General features: G+C 41.9%; 1 protein-coding gene and 1 pseudogene across 11 annotated transcripts in view; both read right to left on the bottom strand.

The window, feature by feature from the left end:
* CUNH12orf42 (chromosome unknown C12orf42 homolog) overlaps positions 1-14,630 on the bottom strand; it is a 191,402-nt gene that overhangs the window by 84,500 nt on the left and 92,272 nt on the right. For all 11 annotated transcript variants that reach the window (XM_031349765.1, XM_031349768.1, XM_031349773.1 and 8 more), the window contains one exon: positions 9,387-9,572. In XM_031349765.1, the coding sequence (XP_031205625.1) occupies positions 9,387-9,572 (186 nt within the window). The remainder of the gene's footprint in view (positions 1-9,386; positions 9,573-14,630) is intronic.
* Positions 640-2,263, bottom strand: LOC116076145 (annotated as a pseudogene).

Genomic DNA, 14,630 nt, shown 5'->3' with positions numbered 1-14,630 from the left:
ACACACACACACACACACACACACACACACACACAAGCTTGTGTCTTCACAGACGTGTCCTTGAGAAGGGGTCCGCGGGTCCGCTGCAGTGGCAGAGGCTACAAGCACAGCTCTACACTGCTTTATGTAGCCGCCCGAGGAGCTCTTCTCCCAGGAAAAATCGAGATTTTTGACTGCTACAGAAAGCAGCCGGATTTGAGTTTGTTAGGAAGATGTTTTAAGAGATTCAAGCACAGGAATTAACAGAACCGCACTCGGGGAAAGGCTTTGCCACAGCAGTGTGGATGTGGCTTTGCCACAGCAGTGTGGACACAGCTTTCTCAAGTGCGACTCGCGCTCGGTTGTCTTCACTGCCCACATGCCTATTTGGGTGACTTCTGAAGTTGATTTCAAACGGTTGCTGAGGGAGTCAAATGAAGCCATGCCATGGTTTCTTAGGGGCACTTGTCAGGATCATAATGAGAGAGTAGAACCCTGGGTACCAATAACTAAACACGGAGAAAATGTCTCTACTAAAAACGAAAAGTTTATAGTCTAGTTTATAAGATTTCCAGAAAAATTTAGGGAGTGGTAAGACAATATTTGCTTACTCTTTAAGTATGATCCATTTTAAGTTAACGTTCTTTTTTTTTTTTTTTGGTCTCCTTTGTCATTTTAATTGAAGCACTGCTAATTACTCTTTTTAAACCTTTAAAAGCACCAAATTTTAATGTCTAAGTAAATTTGGGGGAGAAACACTATCAGGAACTTCTCTCTGGAACAAAACAATGATGTTCATTCCTCCACATGTCCAAATTAAAGGTCTACTGAAACCAAAACAAAAGCCCAGATCCCACACAGAGGAAAAAAAAGATACTAAAATCACATTCTAGGGGGTCAGTGCACTCCACAGTCTTCGCTGGGCTGTCTAACTGTCCTTCGGCTGACTTTTAAAAATTAACACCCTAACTCATCAAAATATACATTTCCCCCATTGGCTTTTTTAAATTAAAAATAATAATTAATAATGAAAACCATGTGAAGGAAGTCATGAACTCATTTGATGGCATATACAGCATACAGAGGTCAGGGAGGTGGCTTGCAGCACTCGTCATTCAGGGGATGCTCATCTTTAAGGCTTAGCTTTCTTCCAAACAGTGTAAAATACGCACAATTCCAAGTATGAAGGGACACAAACAATGTCTTTTGAGAATTCCACAGGACAATACAGCCGCCCCAGCTGTTCTTCATAGAGCGACAGGGCTTCAGTCAAGTTGACACAGTTCCCCTGTGTGATGTATTTTCCATCCTGTTTCAGAACCTTCATTGAAAAGTTGAGAATCAGTCGGAGGACCTCCCACGTAGAATCTTCTTCTGGAGATGTAGAGATAGGGACAGCTGTCAAATCACTAATCACATAATCAAATTCTCTCCCTTCTTTGGCATATCTCTTCAGTACTGGGATACAGTCTTCTATAAGAACCTGATAGCAGTCTCCTTTAAGATTGTCTACGACATCTCCACATGTTCTCCACATGTATTTCTTGCATCCATCAATTACCATTTGGTCAGTCTCTACCATAGTGACCATCTTTGGTTTCAGTTTGACAATTTCACATAATATGCCTCCATCGCCACCTCCCAGAATCAGTACATCTTTGCCAGTGTGGTCTTCTTTACCACTCCCCATGATGCCCGGGTATATGCCAAGTCATTCTCTGCCAAATTAACATGCCTGCTGAGAATGAGAATATTCCCAAACTGTTTTGAGTGTAGAATTTTAATGTTCTGACAAGGTGAATCTTCATCATACACCACTTCATCTATGTCATACTCAACCAGGCGCCCATCTGCAGTAGGCCAGTATCTGTCAATGGCTCCACCTCTAACTATGGGTGGTAATCACTTCACCCGCCCAGTACTGTCTTGACTCAATTCTTTCATTTTTTTCTTCTATTTTGTTCAAAAGGCTGTCAGTTTCTTGTTTGCCTTGCACATCACTGTCGTAACTCTGAAGGTCTAGCAACACCAATCCATGTGGATAAATTCTCAAATTGGCAAAGCTGCCATTCTTGTTAGTGTAAGTTGCTAAATATCCATGGTCCTGCCAGGTGTGCACTGACTCTGTCATCCCCTGCTCCTGAAAAATGGACTGAAGGCCTTTCAGAATGGCCTCACCATCAGCTTTGGCGCCAAGCGTGAAGTCGAACGTGCTGTGTCTTGCTGCTGCCATAGTGTGGCGAGGCCCTGTGCCATGCCTGGAGAGGCGACCACAGGAGACTGAGGGACCTTGCGGCGTGTCAGGCTGTGGGCTCTAAGTTAATGTTCTTATTTAAAAGATTTCTGTGCAAGGAGCTGGAGAGGTGGCTCTTTAATACCGACATCCAGAGTTTGGATCCTGGCTCCCACATGACAAGACTGAGTCCCACACAAACTGTGTCCCCCAACTCCAAGTCAGGAGGGATCAAGAAGACTGCTGGGGCCTTCTGGCTTCCAGCTTCTCTGGGAAAACACTGCACACCAGGTTCAAGGAGAGAACCTGCCTCAAAGACATAGAGAGAGAGTGATAAAGGGACACGTGATGAGCATTCGTATATACATCCATCCATACAAGTAATAAGTGAATAAATGAAATAAATCATCAAAACATTACATTTAAAATTATAAAAATGGGGCAATGGTTCTATGAAGGCAACTTTCAGTGCAAGTGTTGTCAATCCAGCAAGAATTCTTGCCTTTTGCTGGCGATAGATAATCAGGCTCCTAGGTAAGAGGATGGGTTCTCTTCCTGTGTCTTCTTAATTTTTCTTGTCCACCATCTTGCCTCAGAGCATCGTTCTTTCAAACCAAATTCACCCTGTAGCTCCTTTTGGTCACATTTGCCATGTTCAACTTTACTGCTCGTCTGGGTGACTTTTCTCTTGTGCTTTTTGTTTGTTTGTTTGGGGGTTTTTGGTTTTTTGTTTTTTTTTTTTATATATCTTTCTGTCATTTTGCTTTCCACTTTGGCAGATTTTCTACAATTTCCCTTCAATTGTCTATGAAAATTTTTGCTTCCAACAATCACATATTTGATTCCGTGAGCTCCCTCTGCTTGCTGATTGCCTCTATTTAAAGGACACAGCTGCTATTAGCCCCTGGCTTCTTCTCAGAATCCCCCAGTATACTGATTAGATGTCTTCTTAGAGTGAAGTTTTTCTCCTGGTTTCTGAATGCTGTCTGTGTTCACCATTGACATTCTCTCTGTTGGATTCTCTTGGTCCTTCTCTTTGGTATAATTGGTTTCCCTTGAATTCTGCAAGTCCTTGATATGCTGAACAAAACTCAAGTTGCTGAGTCACTTCTGTCTTTGTGTAGAAGAGATTCTCTTTTTAAAGAACTCAGGGCTTCCCACTATGAGGGTGACCTTGGTAGAAAGGAAGTGTATAAACCAACTGACTTCATTTCAGAGGTGGGCTAGCCTGCGCTCTTCTGAATGCTACAATGAAAGGACATCATTTGAAGGCACCAACTTCCATATCAGACCTCCCAGTTCTCCCCTAAAAATGCATTGGCTTTCTTTGAAAAACATACTCTTTCAGTTTTGTCCTGCAAAGGAAGCCTGCCTGCACACCACCCCTGCACCCCACACAGCAGAGAGCCATCTGAGTGAAGAGTGCAGTGAAGCAGGAATTGAGCATCTTTGATTCAAAAAACTCTCCCCACTTTGTCTCTTGGCTTCTATGACAGCAAGTGGTTCCAATCTTCATTTTGCCCTAAGGTAATTTTACCAGGAAAAGCAACTGTTATCCCCATGCTCCCAGAAGATCTGGATTTTAAAACTCGGATTGTCCGGGAAGGCCATCACTCTGAAGGTCAGGACAAAAAGGTCATTTTTTTTTTTTTTTGCCATACCTCTAAGTCAGTATTCCCAGCCAATCTGGTATTTTGATCTTTCTTGAATTGAAATTGATGGAAAAAAAAAAAACCTGTTACACTTTGGCAGCATAGCGCCAAGACCATATTCCAGTATGGTTTGGCTTTTGTTTTGTTTGTTTGCCTGTCTTGTTAAACTTGAGTCCTACACCGATCCCTTCCCGTATGAGGAGGGCATTTCCCACTGGGAAGCAGCCTCCAGTGGGTGATCACAGTGGCTATCTCCAGACCCAAGCATCATGTAGGTATCTGCTTCAAAACCTTCAACACTGTCTCAGGCTAGATCTTCTAGACATCAAAGAGGCCCTGATGCCTAGTGTGCAAGACAAAAACAGGGAGGTTCTCTCCCAAGAGCTACTGAGATGAAATAAGCTGCTGCAGCACATGGTTAAAACCTCCCTGTGGTCAGTGTACTATTTCCCTGCCAAGGCCTTTCCATGCAACTATGGTGATGTAAATGAGGCCCCAGAAGCAAGTGTCTCCAAAAGTATATGAATTTAAGCCTTCCCAGCAAGACCATGTAACTACAATTTCACACAGCTAGTCTACCTTAGAAGAATGTTGATATTCAACTTATGAGAAATACAAACTATATTACTTAAATATATAAGTATATATAAATATACAAAATATATAGGAAATTATTTTATTTCTTAATGATAAAAGTGGTAACTGTTAGCTCTAAAAATCCTAAACTATACTCTACACGGTGCAGATTTTACCACCCTAGAGATAATTAAAAGTGAATGTTCCTAGGTGCTCTCATGGGGTTCTGGTGCGTATGTGTTAGAACAATACATGCACTCTTTTCTATAGGCACAGCAGAACCAGACAAAGCTGTTTCTACATGACCCTAAGGAGTATGGATGCCCCACTCAAAACTATGCTTACTTTCAAAAGCCAGCTAGGAAGCAATTCAAGGTTTTGCTGAAATCATGCAAGAAGTGTAACCTCACAAAATGCACACTGGGTGTCTTAGTCAGGGTTTCTATTCCTGCACAAACATCATGACCAAGAAGCAAGTTGGGGAGGAAAGGGTTTATTCAGCTTACACTTCCACATGGCTGTTCATCATCAAAGGAAGTCAGGACTGGAACTCAGGCAGGTCAGGAAGCAGGAGCTGATGCAGAGGCCATGAAGGAATGTTCTTTACTGGTTGCTTTTCCTGGCTTGCTCAGCCTGCTCTCTTATAGAACCCAAGACTTCCAGCCCAGGGATGGCACCACCCACAAGGGGTCCTACCCTCTTGATCACTAATTGAGAAAATGCCCCACAGCTGGATCTCATGGAGGCATTTCCCCAACTGAAGCTCCCTTCTCTGAGATAACTCCAGCTTGTGTCAAGTTGGCACACAGAACCAGCCAGTACACTGGGCTTCCTGACACTCTATACCTTTCATGTTCCTTCCTAGAGTCTCTTCTTGTGTCCCCCCATCCACCTCTATCCCTCCAAAAGATCTACATCCCCAAAACTCTATTCTAGTTCTAGTACACACACACACACACACACACACACACACACACACACACACACACAATTCTTCCCATCTTGCCTGTACATTAGTAAATCCTATCCATTCCAAAGCCACTAACCTTTCAAGAATTCTTTCAGTTCTTTTCTGTATCCATCACTTGATTAACCTAATAAAGGGGTAAGTGTGGCTAGCACATCTAAGCAAGAGAGCATATCATTTTTCAGAGGCCACTGGAAAGATCAACATTATGAATACACACCTGCACATCATTGTGATCACACTGTGATACACAATGCTACACTACACTATGATATTCTACAACTCACCTCTCCCTACAGATGTGCCCGTGTGGTTACAACGTTCTGACTCACTAAAGGAATTCAGGATTATACAGTAGTAAGAATGCTCCTTGCTGACAAGTATGGAAGTTGTTTCTGACTTCTTTTTTTACAGCCAAAAGGAATACTTGACCAAATAAATCTTTTTTTGTTTGTTTGTTTTCGAGACAGGGTTTCTCTGTGTAGCCCTGGCTGTCCTGGAACTCACTCTGTAGACCAGGCTGGCCTTGAACTCAGAAATCCGCCTGCCTCTGCCTCCCAAGTGCTGGGATTAAAGGCGTGTGTCACCACCACCCGGCCCCTCACCAAATAAATCTTGATGTAGCTATTTCTTTACATGTAAAGACTATAGCTGTTTGCTTGATAGACATTAATTTGTATCCTATGGGCTGAACTTCATATAATTACTAATGTGTATGAATATATCCATATACTTATTTATTTTAATTGAATTTTGAAATATAATTAACATAATATATAAATATATACATATTATATATGCACACATATTTTTAACTGGGTAGATCAATGAATAAAGGAGCACATAGCTGAGTATATGACTGTAAACTACAACCAAGGTTCATTCTATGAAGAAGATGTCTCTGCTTAACTGCTTTGGAATTCAACTTTCCTCTCCTATAACATGAGGAAAGTAATCTTGAGAAACTATTTAACGAAATAAAATGCAGCCCTATCAATGATGAGACCTAGCCCTAGAGCAGTCTGAGAGGTCACCACTGAGCTAAAATCAACATCCATGAAGACCATTTAAATAAGCATCTGGGTGTCATGAACATTTCACAAACAGGGAAAAACCCCAGAAGTGTTTGAAAGTCACAGTGTGAAAGAACTGGCCCTGGGCAGCAGGCTTTGGGAGGTACTCTGATCATAGCATACTATCAAGGCACGGTGGTTGCTTTAACCTTCCAGTGGTAACATCAACAATTCATTTTACAAGTACATCATTTCTGAGCTTAAAAATAAATATAACCTAAGATGGGCTGCGCTGGAGAGATTGCAGTTGCAGTTCTACCAGAGGACCTGAGTTCAGTTCCTAGCATCCATATCAGGCAGTTCCTAAAGGCCAGTAAGTCTTGCTCCAAGGGATTCACCACCCTCTTCTGGCCTCCACATTCACCTACATCAATGACAGACAGGCAAGGCAGGCAGGCAGGCAGGCACACACAAACGCACACACACATACACACACAAAACAAATCATAAAAACAAAACCCCAAGATAACAGCTATGTATACATGCTAAAACATTGGGAAATGTAAATGCTGTCATAGGCAAATGTATTTTTTAAAAAGTGGGTGACAATGCCAAGTGATGGGCAAAGGAATTGAATGCATTCCTGACCCTAAAAAATACAAAAGAGCAACTAAGAGCAGGCTTTGAAAACTACTTAGATCAATGTTAAATCCTAGCATTCATTCATTCATTCACTCATTCACTCATTCTTCACTCAATATAATTTAAGTGGTCTATATGCCAGGCACTATATAGTAAGCTGCCAATGCACAAATCTTCAACATTTTCCCTTTAAATATATTTCATTTTACATGATGTTGCCTGTCATTGTCTAGAGTATACAATAAGGCTGATGATTTATATAAAGGTAAGTGCATGTAAAATAACACAACATATTTAGCAGACATAAACTTCTTCTCTCCTTCTTGACTGCTACTCAAGTATTCCAGGCAAACTGAAGATGTATTAACATGCATGCACATGCTAAAGAAAGAACTAACCAAACAGAGATGAAAGATGGGCAGTTCTATCCAATCAGGTTGAACGACACAGAACCTACTTAGTGAAGCCTAGTAACTAGACCTGTGTAACCTGCGTGCTCGAAAGTTCATATAAAGCCCTTTATTTGTCAGATGGCAGCAAGCCATGATGGGAAGATCCTAATTAAAAAAAAAAAAAACCCTCAGGGGATGCCATGAGTTCAAGTGTAGAGTTGGCTCCCCAGAGTAAATTGAGAAATTCCAGCCTCCATTTCCTCTTCTAAGAACAGATTAGTTAGGCTGCATCTTCTCCAGAAATGCTCATCAAAGCAGCAGGTCATCACTTTGCAGTCAACTTGCTCAAAAGTAAACAAGGAGAATCATCCAACCCTCAGAGGTAGTCTAAGAGCTCCAGAGAGGTAGGTTTTCCCACATAGCTGGTAGATTTTTTTTCATCCCAAAATATATAATATATGAAGACTAGTAAGTTAAGAAACACTTAGTGCTGAATATAATAGCCCATTTGAAAAAAATTAGCCAGTCACTTCATGTTTTTAGCAAACACTCTTACCATTGTGTGGCGTTTTATTGTCCCCCTGGGTGAATAGAGCCTTTAAAAATGTATCCGAGTGAACTGAATGCCGTGTCAAATCTATTGGCACTGTGTGTTTAAACACCTGCATCTCATCATCAGCCCTTCATAATATTGTTAAACAATCATTATACTTCTGATGAGTGGTGGATCCAAATATATTCTTCCATGAGATGTGCTCATTCTTGTTTTATAAGTAACCCTTTCATGGCTAATAAAAGCTACTCAGGTAGACCAGTCCTCACCCATCCATCCATCTAATGTGCAATAAAGCCTTTAAATTGTTGTAATGAATTGTCCTGTGTCATCTCCTCTATTAGAGAATTCTTGCCTGGTTTTATAAGAATGATCAATGTTTGTTTGCTCAAATTCTAAATTTCACTTGCCTAACAAGATTAAAAATCTTTTTAAAAAAATTGTTACTGTGAAATTTGGCTGAGTGTAATTTGTCTCTGTTTCTTCTTTGAATAAAACTTTCCTGGTGGTGTACACTTTTAATCCTAGCACTCAGGAAGCAAGAAAATAACCACAAGTTCTAAGCAAACCTGGGCTTTACAGAAAGACTTTTCCCCAGCCAATATATCAATCAATTTGAGAGAAAAGCTAAATTTGACTTACAGGCCATCTGTACACTATTAAAAAACCAGTGTTTGATGATCAATGTAGACAGACTCTCAGAAGAACTGACCCAGCTCCTTCCCAAACAAACAACAAAAGACAGCAATGTGCCAGTCACTGGGGTCAAAAGGGATGAGCCCCGCAAAACAGAATCCAAATAAAGAAGGTATTAATGAAATCAGGGAAGGCCAGCCTCTACCATCCTTGGGAGCACATGGCTGGAGTCACATCTTACTCTCCGGGACCCCACACTGCCCCTTGTGAAACTGATGTTTCCATGACATAGTTTTTGCAGATGTTGAAGCATACAGAGTAAGACAATCTCTCTCAAAGTCACCAGGAAGGCACTGCTTAAGGATGAAATTTGAACTCAGGCTGTCTAGTCTCTGAGTCTGTTTTTATAATCAACATTCTCAACTACTTATTCTGTTTCCATCCATGAGAGCCAGGGCCACCTGAACACAGGTGCCAGAGATCTCAGTATACCACTGCTTAGTAACCTAGGATACAAGAAAAAACTAAGTATTACTCTGCCATGGGACAGAATCGGTCTTTGGATATCTGTCTGGCCTGGACCCTAGACTGTCTCTGGCTACTGATATAAACTGATCCCTCTTCTCCCAACTCTGTAAGTTTTAAAATGTTCTGATCACCATCATGTCCATGTGGGGAAAGGAGGCTTCTAGATTTAATTAAGTACTCCAAGACATCAGTCAACAGTAGTCTTTCTAAGTCACCTGTAACTTGAGCCTTTGATCTCCAGTCACGAAGTCATTGCAGAACAGTTTGTGGTGCCGGTTGCTAGCAGGACCCAAAGCGTAGCCCCTGCAGTGTAGGCTGGATTGTTCAAGAGATTCATGAAGCAGACTGAAACAGCACTCCATCTCTTGTTTCTGCTGTGGCTTTGGCGAGGTGAACAATTTCTGAAAGAAGATTGAATACGCACTTGGACCATCAAGTGTTGACTCCAGGTCCTACACATGGGAAGATGTCCTGAAGACCAGGTCAGCATCCCAGCCATCAGAACCTCAATTATCTAGAAAATTTCCTCATGGGTTACATCTTCTACCCCCAAGAAGTCATGCCAAATGGCCCTGTTGAACCACAGTCCCACCCTTTAGTCGGAGCCCAAATGTGTTCCCATGTCTCAAGCAGATGCAGAAAGTGCAACCACAGTTGATACTCAGTGTCATCTTCCTACTAAGTTGAAAAGGATGTGGGGCCACCTATATTGCTTGGCTAATTAAGAAACACTTAGAGTATAGAAAGGCATTGTAACAGTCATCATTATGGAACTACAAGTAACCTGGACTATCCCCAGCAAGAGATGCAATATTAATTTCCTCTTTTATTCTCTCCTGTTCTGCACGAAGAAGGAAAATCTGGACCCATTCGCATGCCATTGATAAGCTGTATGCAAATTGGGGTGCCTGACAGATACCCTCACACATGTGTTTGCATGCACAGTTACTCCTTGAAAATAAACAAGAATCAAGAATCGATCCATTCTACAGAGTCTAGGTTTCCATCCCTAAGGCCAGATCTAGCTCTTGGTCCAGAGGAGAGCAGTTACCAGTTCTATGCTCCTCAGTCTGTGTTAATCCAAAAGATGGAAGGAGAAAGGCCAACGACCCAAATCATCACAGCCAGGTAAATTAAAGCAAGAGATTAATTAAAGCAATCTCTTTTATTCATGTACACAGGCTGCCTCCCCCCTAAGGAGGGATTTGAGAACTTAGCATTGATGTGAGAAAGACAAAGCTTTTATCGCTCAGGGATAAGGGAGTTCCAAATGAAGGATTTGGTGGGGAAATAGGCATGGTTACAGGAACAGAACAAACAAGTTAGTCCTGATGACCTCTTGAATCAAAGACGTAGTTGCAAGGTGGACATAACAAGGCAGTCATAGCCATAACAAGGTAGTAGTCATAGGTGGTCAGATAACCTTCTGGAACACAAGTAGGGTTTCGAGATAGTTATAAACAACTTTTTGAAACAAAGCCATGCTTGCCATTCCTGGAACAGGCAGTACAGAAGCATTTGTAGTTAAGGTTTTGGGGGTGGGTGGGGCATAACCCAATCCTTGAGAAGCAGAGGTTTAATCAGCAGGAACGAACTTAGTTTGTCTTTACTATAAGATGGCTTTTAAGCCAAAGATAGAGGCAGGCTGGTTCTTCATTTGGAAACTTGACCAAGCCAGAGGGATTATTTCATCTACTCTAAATCTCTCTAGCTGGAGCAGGATATAAGGAATCCTGAGACAGACTGGTGGGGAAGGAAGCTGAGCCCAGGGAGGGACAGGCTCTTTTTCCCATCGCTGAGTTGGGCAGCAGAGGGTAAGGTTTGGGTTGGAGACAAGCCAGGCAAGAGAAAACTACTGCAGGTAACCTCTTCTAAACCAGGAAGTGTGCAGTGAGACTCAACTGTATGCTAATTATTATGTTGTCAGCTCTACCATGACTCTGTTCTTCATGTTCAGATGTAGGGTCTCCCCTCCCAGGAAAGAAGCCAAACAAAAGTAGAAGAAATGGGTCTTTCTCTCCCAAAAGTCAAGATCAGGAGAACTGTCAGAATCTCATTCTTCCTCCATGGCCGTTTTCGTGACCTCATGTTTGAGAAACCAGCATAAAATCAGGAGCATTTCCTTTATTTCTGGAAGCTTCGCATATCTAGCTGTTACGTTTAAGTCTTCTATTTTGAGTTGAGTTTTGTATATGATAAAAGTAAGTATGCAGTTTTATTTTATTGTATATATGTATCTAGTTTGCCTAGTACAACTTATTTAAAACACTCTCCTTTACCCTCAGTGAGTCTTAACACCCCTTTTGGAAGTCCACTGGCTGCATGTGTCTAGGTCGGGGTCCTCTAAGCCAGTCCCTTGTTTTCGGTCTGCTTCTATGCCAGTACCACTCTATTTTGATTATAGTGGCTTCAGATTCAGCCTGAAATCAATAAAACTTCATGAAATGAAAACATGTAGTGTTTTCAAGTCTCTAAATTTTCTATTTTGCCCTCAAGGTTGTTTTGAATTTTAGGGATCTCTTGAAATCCATGTGAATTTTAAGGTTTGGGAAGGAAAAAAAAATCTCCATTTGGATTTTGATAGATATGCATTGAATTTGTAGGCCACTATAGATAATGTCATATAAGCCTTGTTTAACCTTTTGATCCATGAACTTCCCATTTGTCTAGGCTGTTTCCAAAGTGGCATTGCTAGGTACTTTCCAATGTTTCAGTATTTCATTGCTTTAGCTAAATGTATTCATACTTTACAACTTTCACGTAAAGGGGTTAAAATGGAGTGTTTTATTTCTGTTCGGGTTGCTCATTGATGGATGATACAAATACAGCTGAGTACCTAGAGGTACTGGTTTTAAGCCTACAAGTCTGATGTATCTGTGTGCTAGCTTTAACACAGAATCTTAAATGCGATCTGTGCAGTGACTATGGCCTATGCTCAGACACTGGCATTAGCAGACCGACTTACAAAACCAGTAACACATGAGAAAATGTAGGAAGTTCCTTGTATGATTCTGCCAGCTGTGCCATGGCAGAGACTGCAAATCCAAGTACCTGGCCCTGAGCAGCAGGGCAGGAAGCTGAGATATCCCATGGTGGAGGTAGTGGCAAGACCATGCAGTATGAGACCACTGTTATTAGAGAGCATTCCTCTTAGAATCCCTCTCCTGACTCTGATTTCCTGACTCTCCCAATAATACTGTGAACTGCTTCACATATTTCCTTCAGTCTTTTCTGTGTATGGGCTGTATTTGCTCAGGTGTATGCATGTGTCTGTGGAAGAATATTGAGTGTCTCTCCCTCAATCACTCTCTACCTTATGTTCAGAGATACGACCTCCCACTGACACTATAGCTCACTAATTCTGCTTGACTGGATTGTCACCAGGCCCAAGGAGCCCTCCTACCTCTACTGTCCTTCCCAGCACTGGGATCCGAGATGTACATCACAGCACCCAGCTTTTTATGTGTCCACTAGAGATCTAAGTGCAGATTCTCAGGCTTGTGCAGAGCAAGGGCTTTACCAGCTAAGTCATTTTGATAGCTCCTTGTTCAAAATGGGAACCCTAGTTAATAAGCTGCCAACTGGTGAGAGGCCTTAATCTTTTCTCCTGCTTTTCCTCTATGCTACTTAGTACAATTTTACTTGTCTTATTTTAGTTGTCTTCTTTATTTTCCAGTTTCCATACTGGATTGAAGGCTCCATGAAATGAGAATCCTTTGCTTTGTTCATTGCCCTAAAAGAAATGTCTGGTATATATTCTACTCCATAAAACTCACTCATCGTAGGAATTTTGAAACACCTTACAAATCCATTTAAGCCTAACAATAATATCTGTTGGAAGCAAAGAGCAATATTGATCCCAAAGCTCTAATAACAGTGGTCTCACTCTGCTTGCTCCTGCTACTATCCCACCATGGGATATCTCCACATCTACGCCTGCTGCTCGCAGCCAGGTACTCGGACTTGCAGTTTCTGCCATGGTACAGCTGGCAGAAATGTTTGCTCCTCGGGCAAGCGATACTTCTCAGCTCTATATGCTACCATCATAGGCAGAGGAGAAGGGCATCCCTAGCAGGACCTCCCTAGCCCCCCCGACCCCCACAATGTTTCTGCATGACATATTTGCTAGCTTTTGCCTGTGTTCATTATTAACCATCTTACCAAAGTGAGAGTATTTTTCTCCCTTTCTCTTTATTCTTACATCCGGTATTGGAGAAAAGCCCAACATTTCTAAACATCTTCAGAGCCACTCTTTAACATCTAAATATAAAGGTGTCCTTGGGCCACCTCAGCCACAGTAGGAGTTAATTCCTTTAGGAGGTGACAGGAGGCACATGGTATGAGCTTAGCACCAGGTCACACAGAGAGGAAGACTTGTCACTTTCTCAAGTTACTTCCTTATATAAGATGTAAAAGTGCCTCGTAGTCCACATCTGACTATCTCCTGGGAAAGTGACTCTCCTTTCTAGGCCATGATCTGCTCTATAATTACTTAATTCCTTACAGACCTTAAAGAACCCACAGCACGGCTCACTTTCCAATGTCCATTTACACACCAGCTGTGGAAAAGCACATGGTCGCACAGCTCTGAACCGTTGCTAGTTGCCACTCCTGAACCTTCCCCTTGCTAACCCACAGCTTGTCTATAAGTCTTGAATGACACGCAATTTTAAAATATCTATTTCATGTTGGCCATAGATTGGGCTATTACCTGACATGTGGGATCATTTGGAAATACACTTTCCAGAAAGCAAAGCATAAATATACTAATGTTGTCCCAGGGCTATGCTGTTGGGAAAGTCTCCAGTGGAGAAAGGAAAGGCAAGCCGTCCTGTAGATGGCTCCCTAGGAGCTACTGAGAGAGTTCCCCTCCCTATAGCCAGGCCCCAGGAGGGACCAACCACCAAGGCCAGTTCCAAATTATAACAGAGCAAGACCCATCCAACGGGGGGAGCCAAGACAAAGTAGCGAGAGAATGTGTAGCTGAGGCAGAGGCATGCACAGAGCAGATGTGGGAGTTTCCAGGTCAAAGCAAGTTTGCTCCAGGAGCTTGGCCATAGGGTGATAGAAAAGCAGTGGCTGATGCTCTTTAGAGTATTTCCATCATGTAGAAAGCACCCAGCTCACCCACATACTTAATAAATGCCAAGTATGTACTGCGTGTCAGAGCTGGGATACATCAAAAGTAGGGTGCACTTGGCCTTACCCTCATGGAGTTTATATTCTGGCACATAGAGACACAGAATAAGTACTTGTTGAATTGATCTGTCAAGGAAAATCGCTAAATCAACAGTCTTCTTCTGTGCTTCAGTACAACACTTCTCTCCTCCCTATCTTGATGATGTCAGATAGGCTGTCAAGAGATTTGCTGCAATATTTGGAACTTAGTAAAGCAGACTAATAAAACTACAAATTCAAGTCACCATTAACAATGACCCTTACATAAAACATTTCTTTTT

The sequence above is a fragment of the Mastomys coucha genome, unplaced genomic scaffold (genome assembly GCF_008632895.1).
Source record: "Mastomys coucha isolate ucsf_1 unplaced genomic scaffold, UCSF_Mcou_1 pScaffold4, whole genome shotgun sequence".
In the NCBI taxonomy this organism is placed as follows: Eukaryota; Metazoa; Chordata; class Mammalia; order Rodentia; family Muridae; genus Mastomys; species Mastomys coucha.
This window is presented reverse-complemented; position numbering and strand designations above follow the sequence as displayed.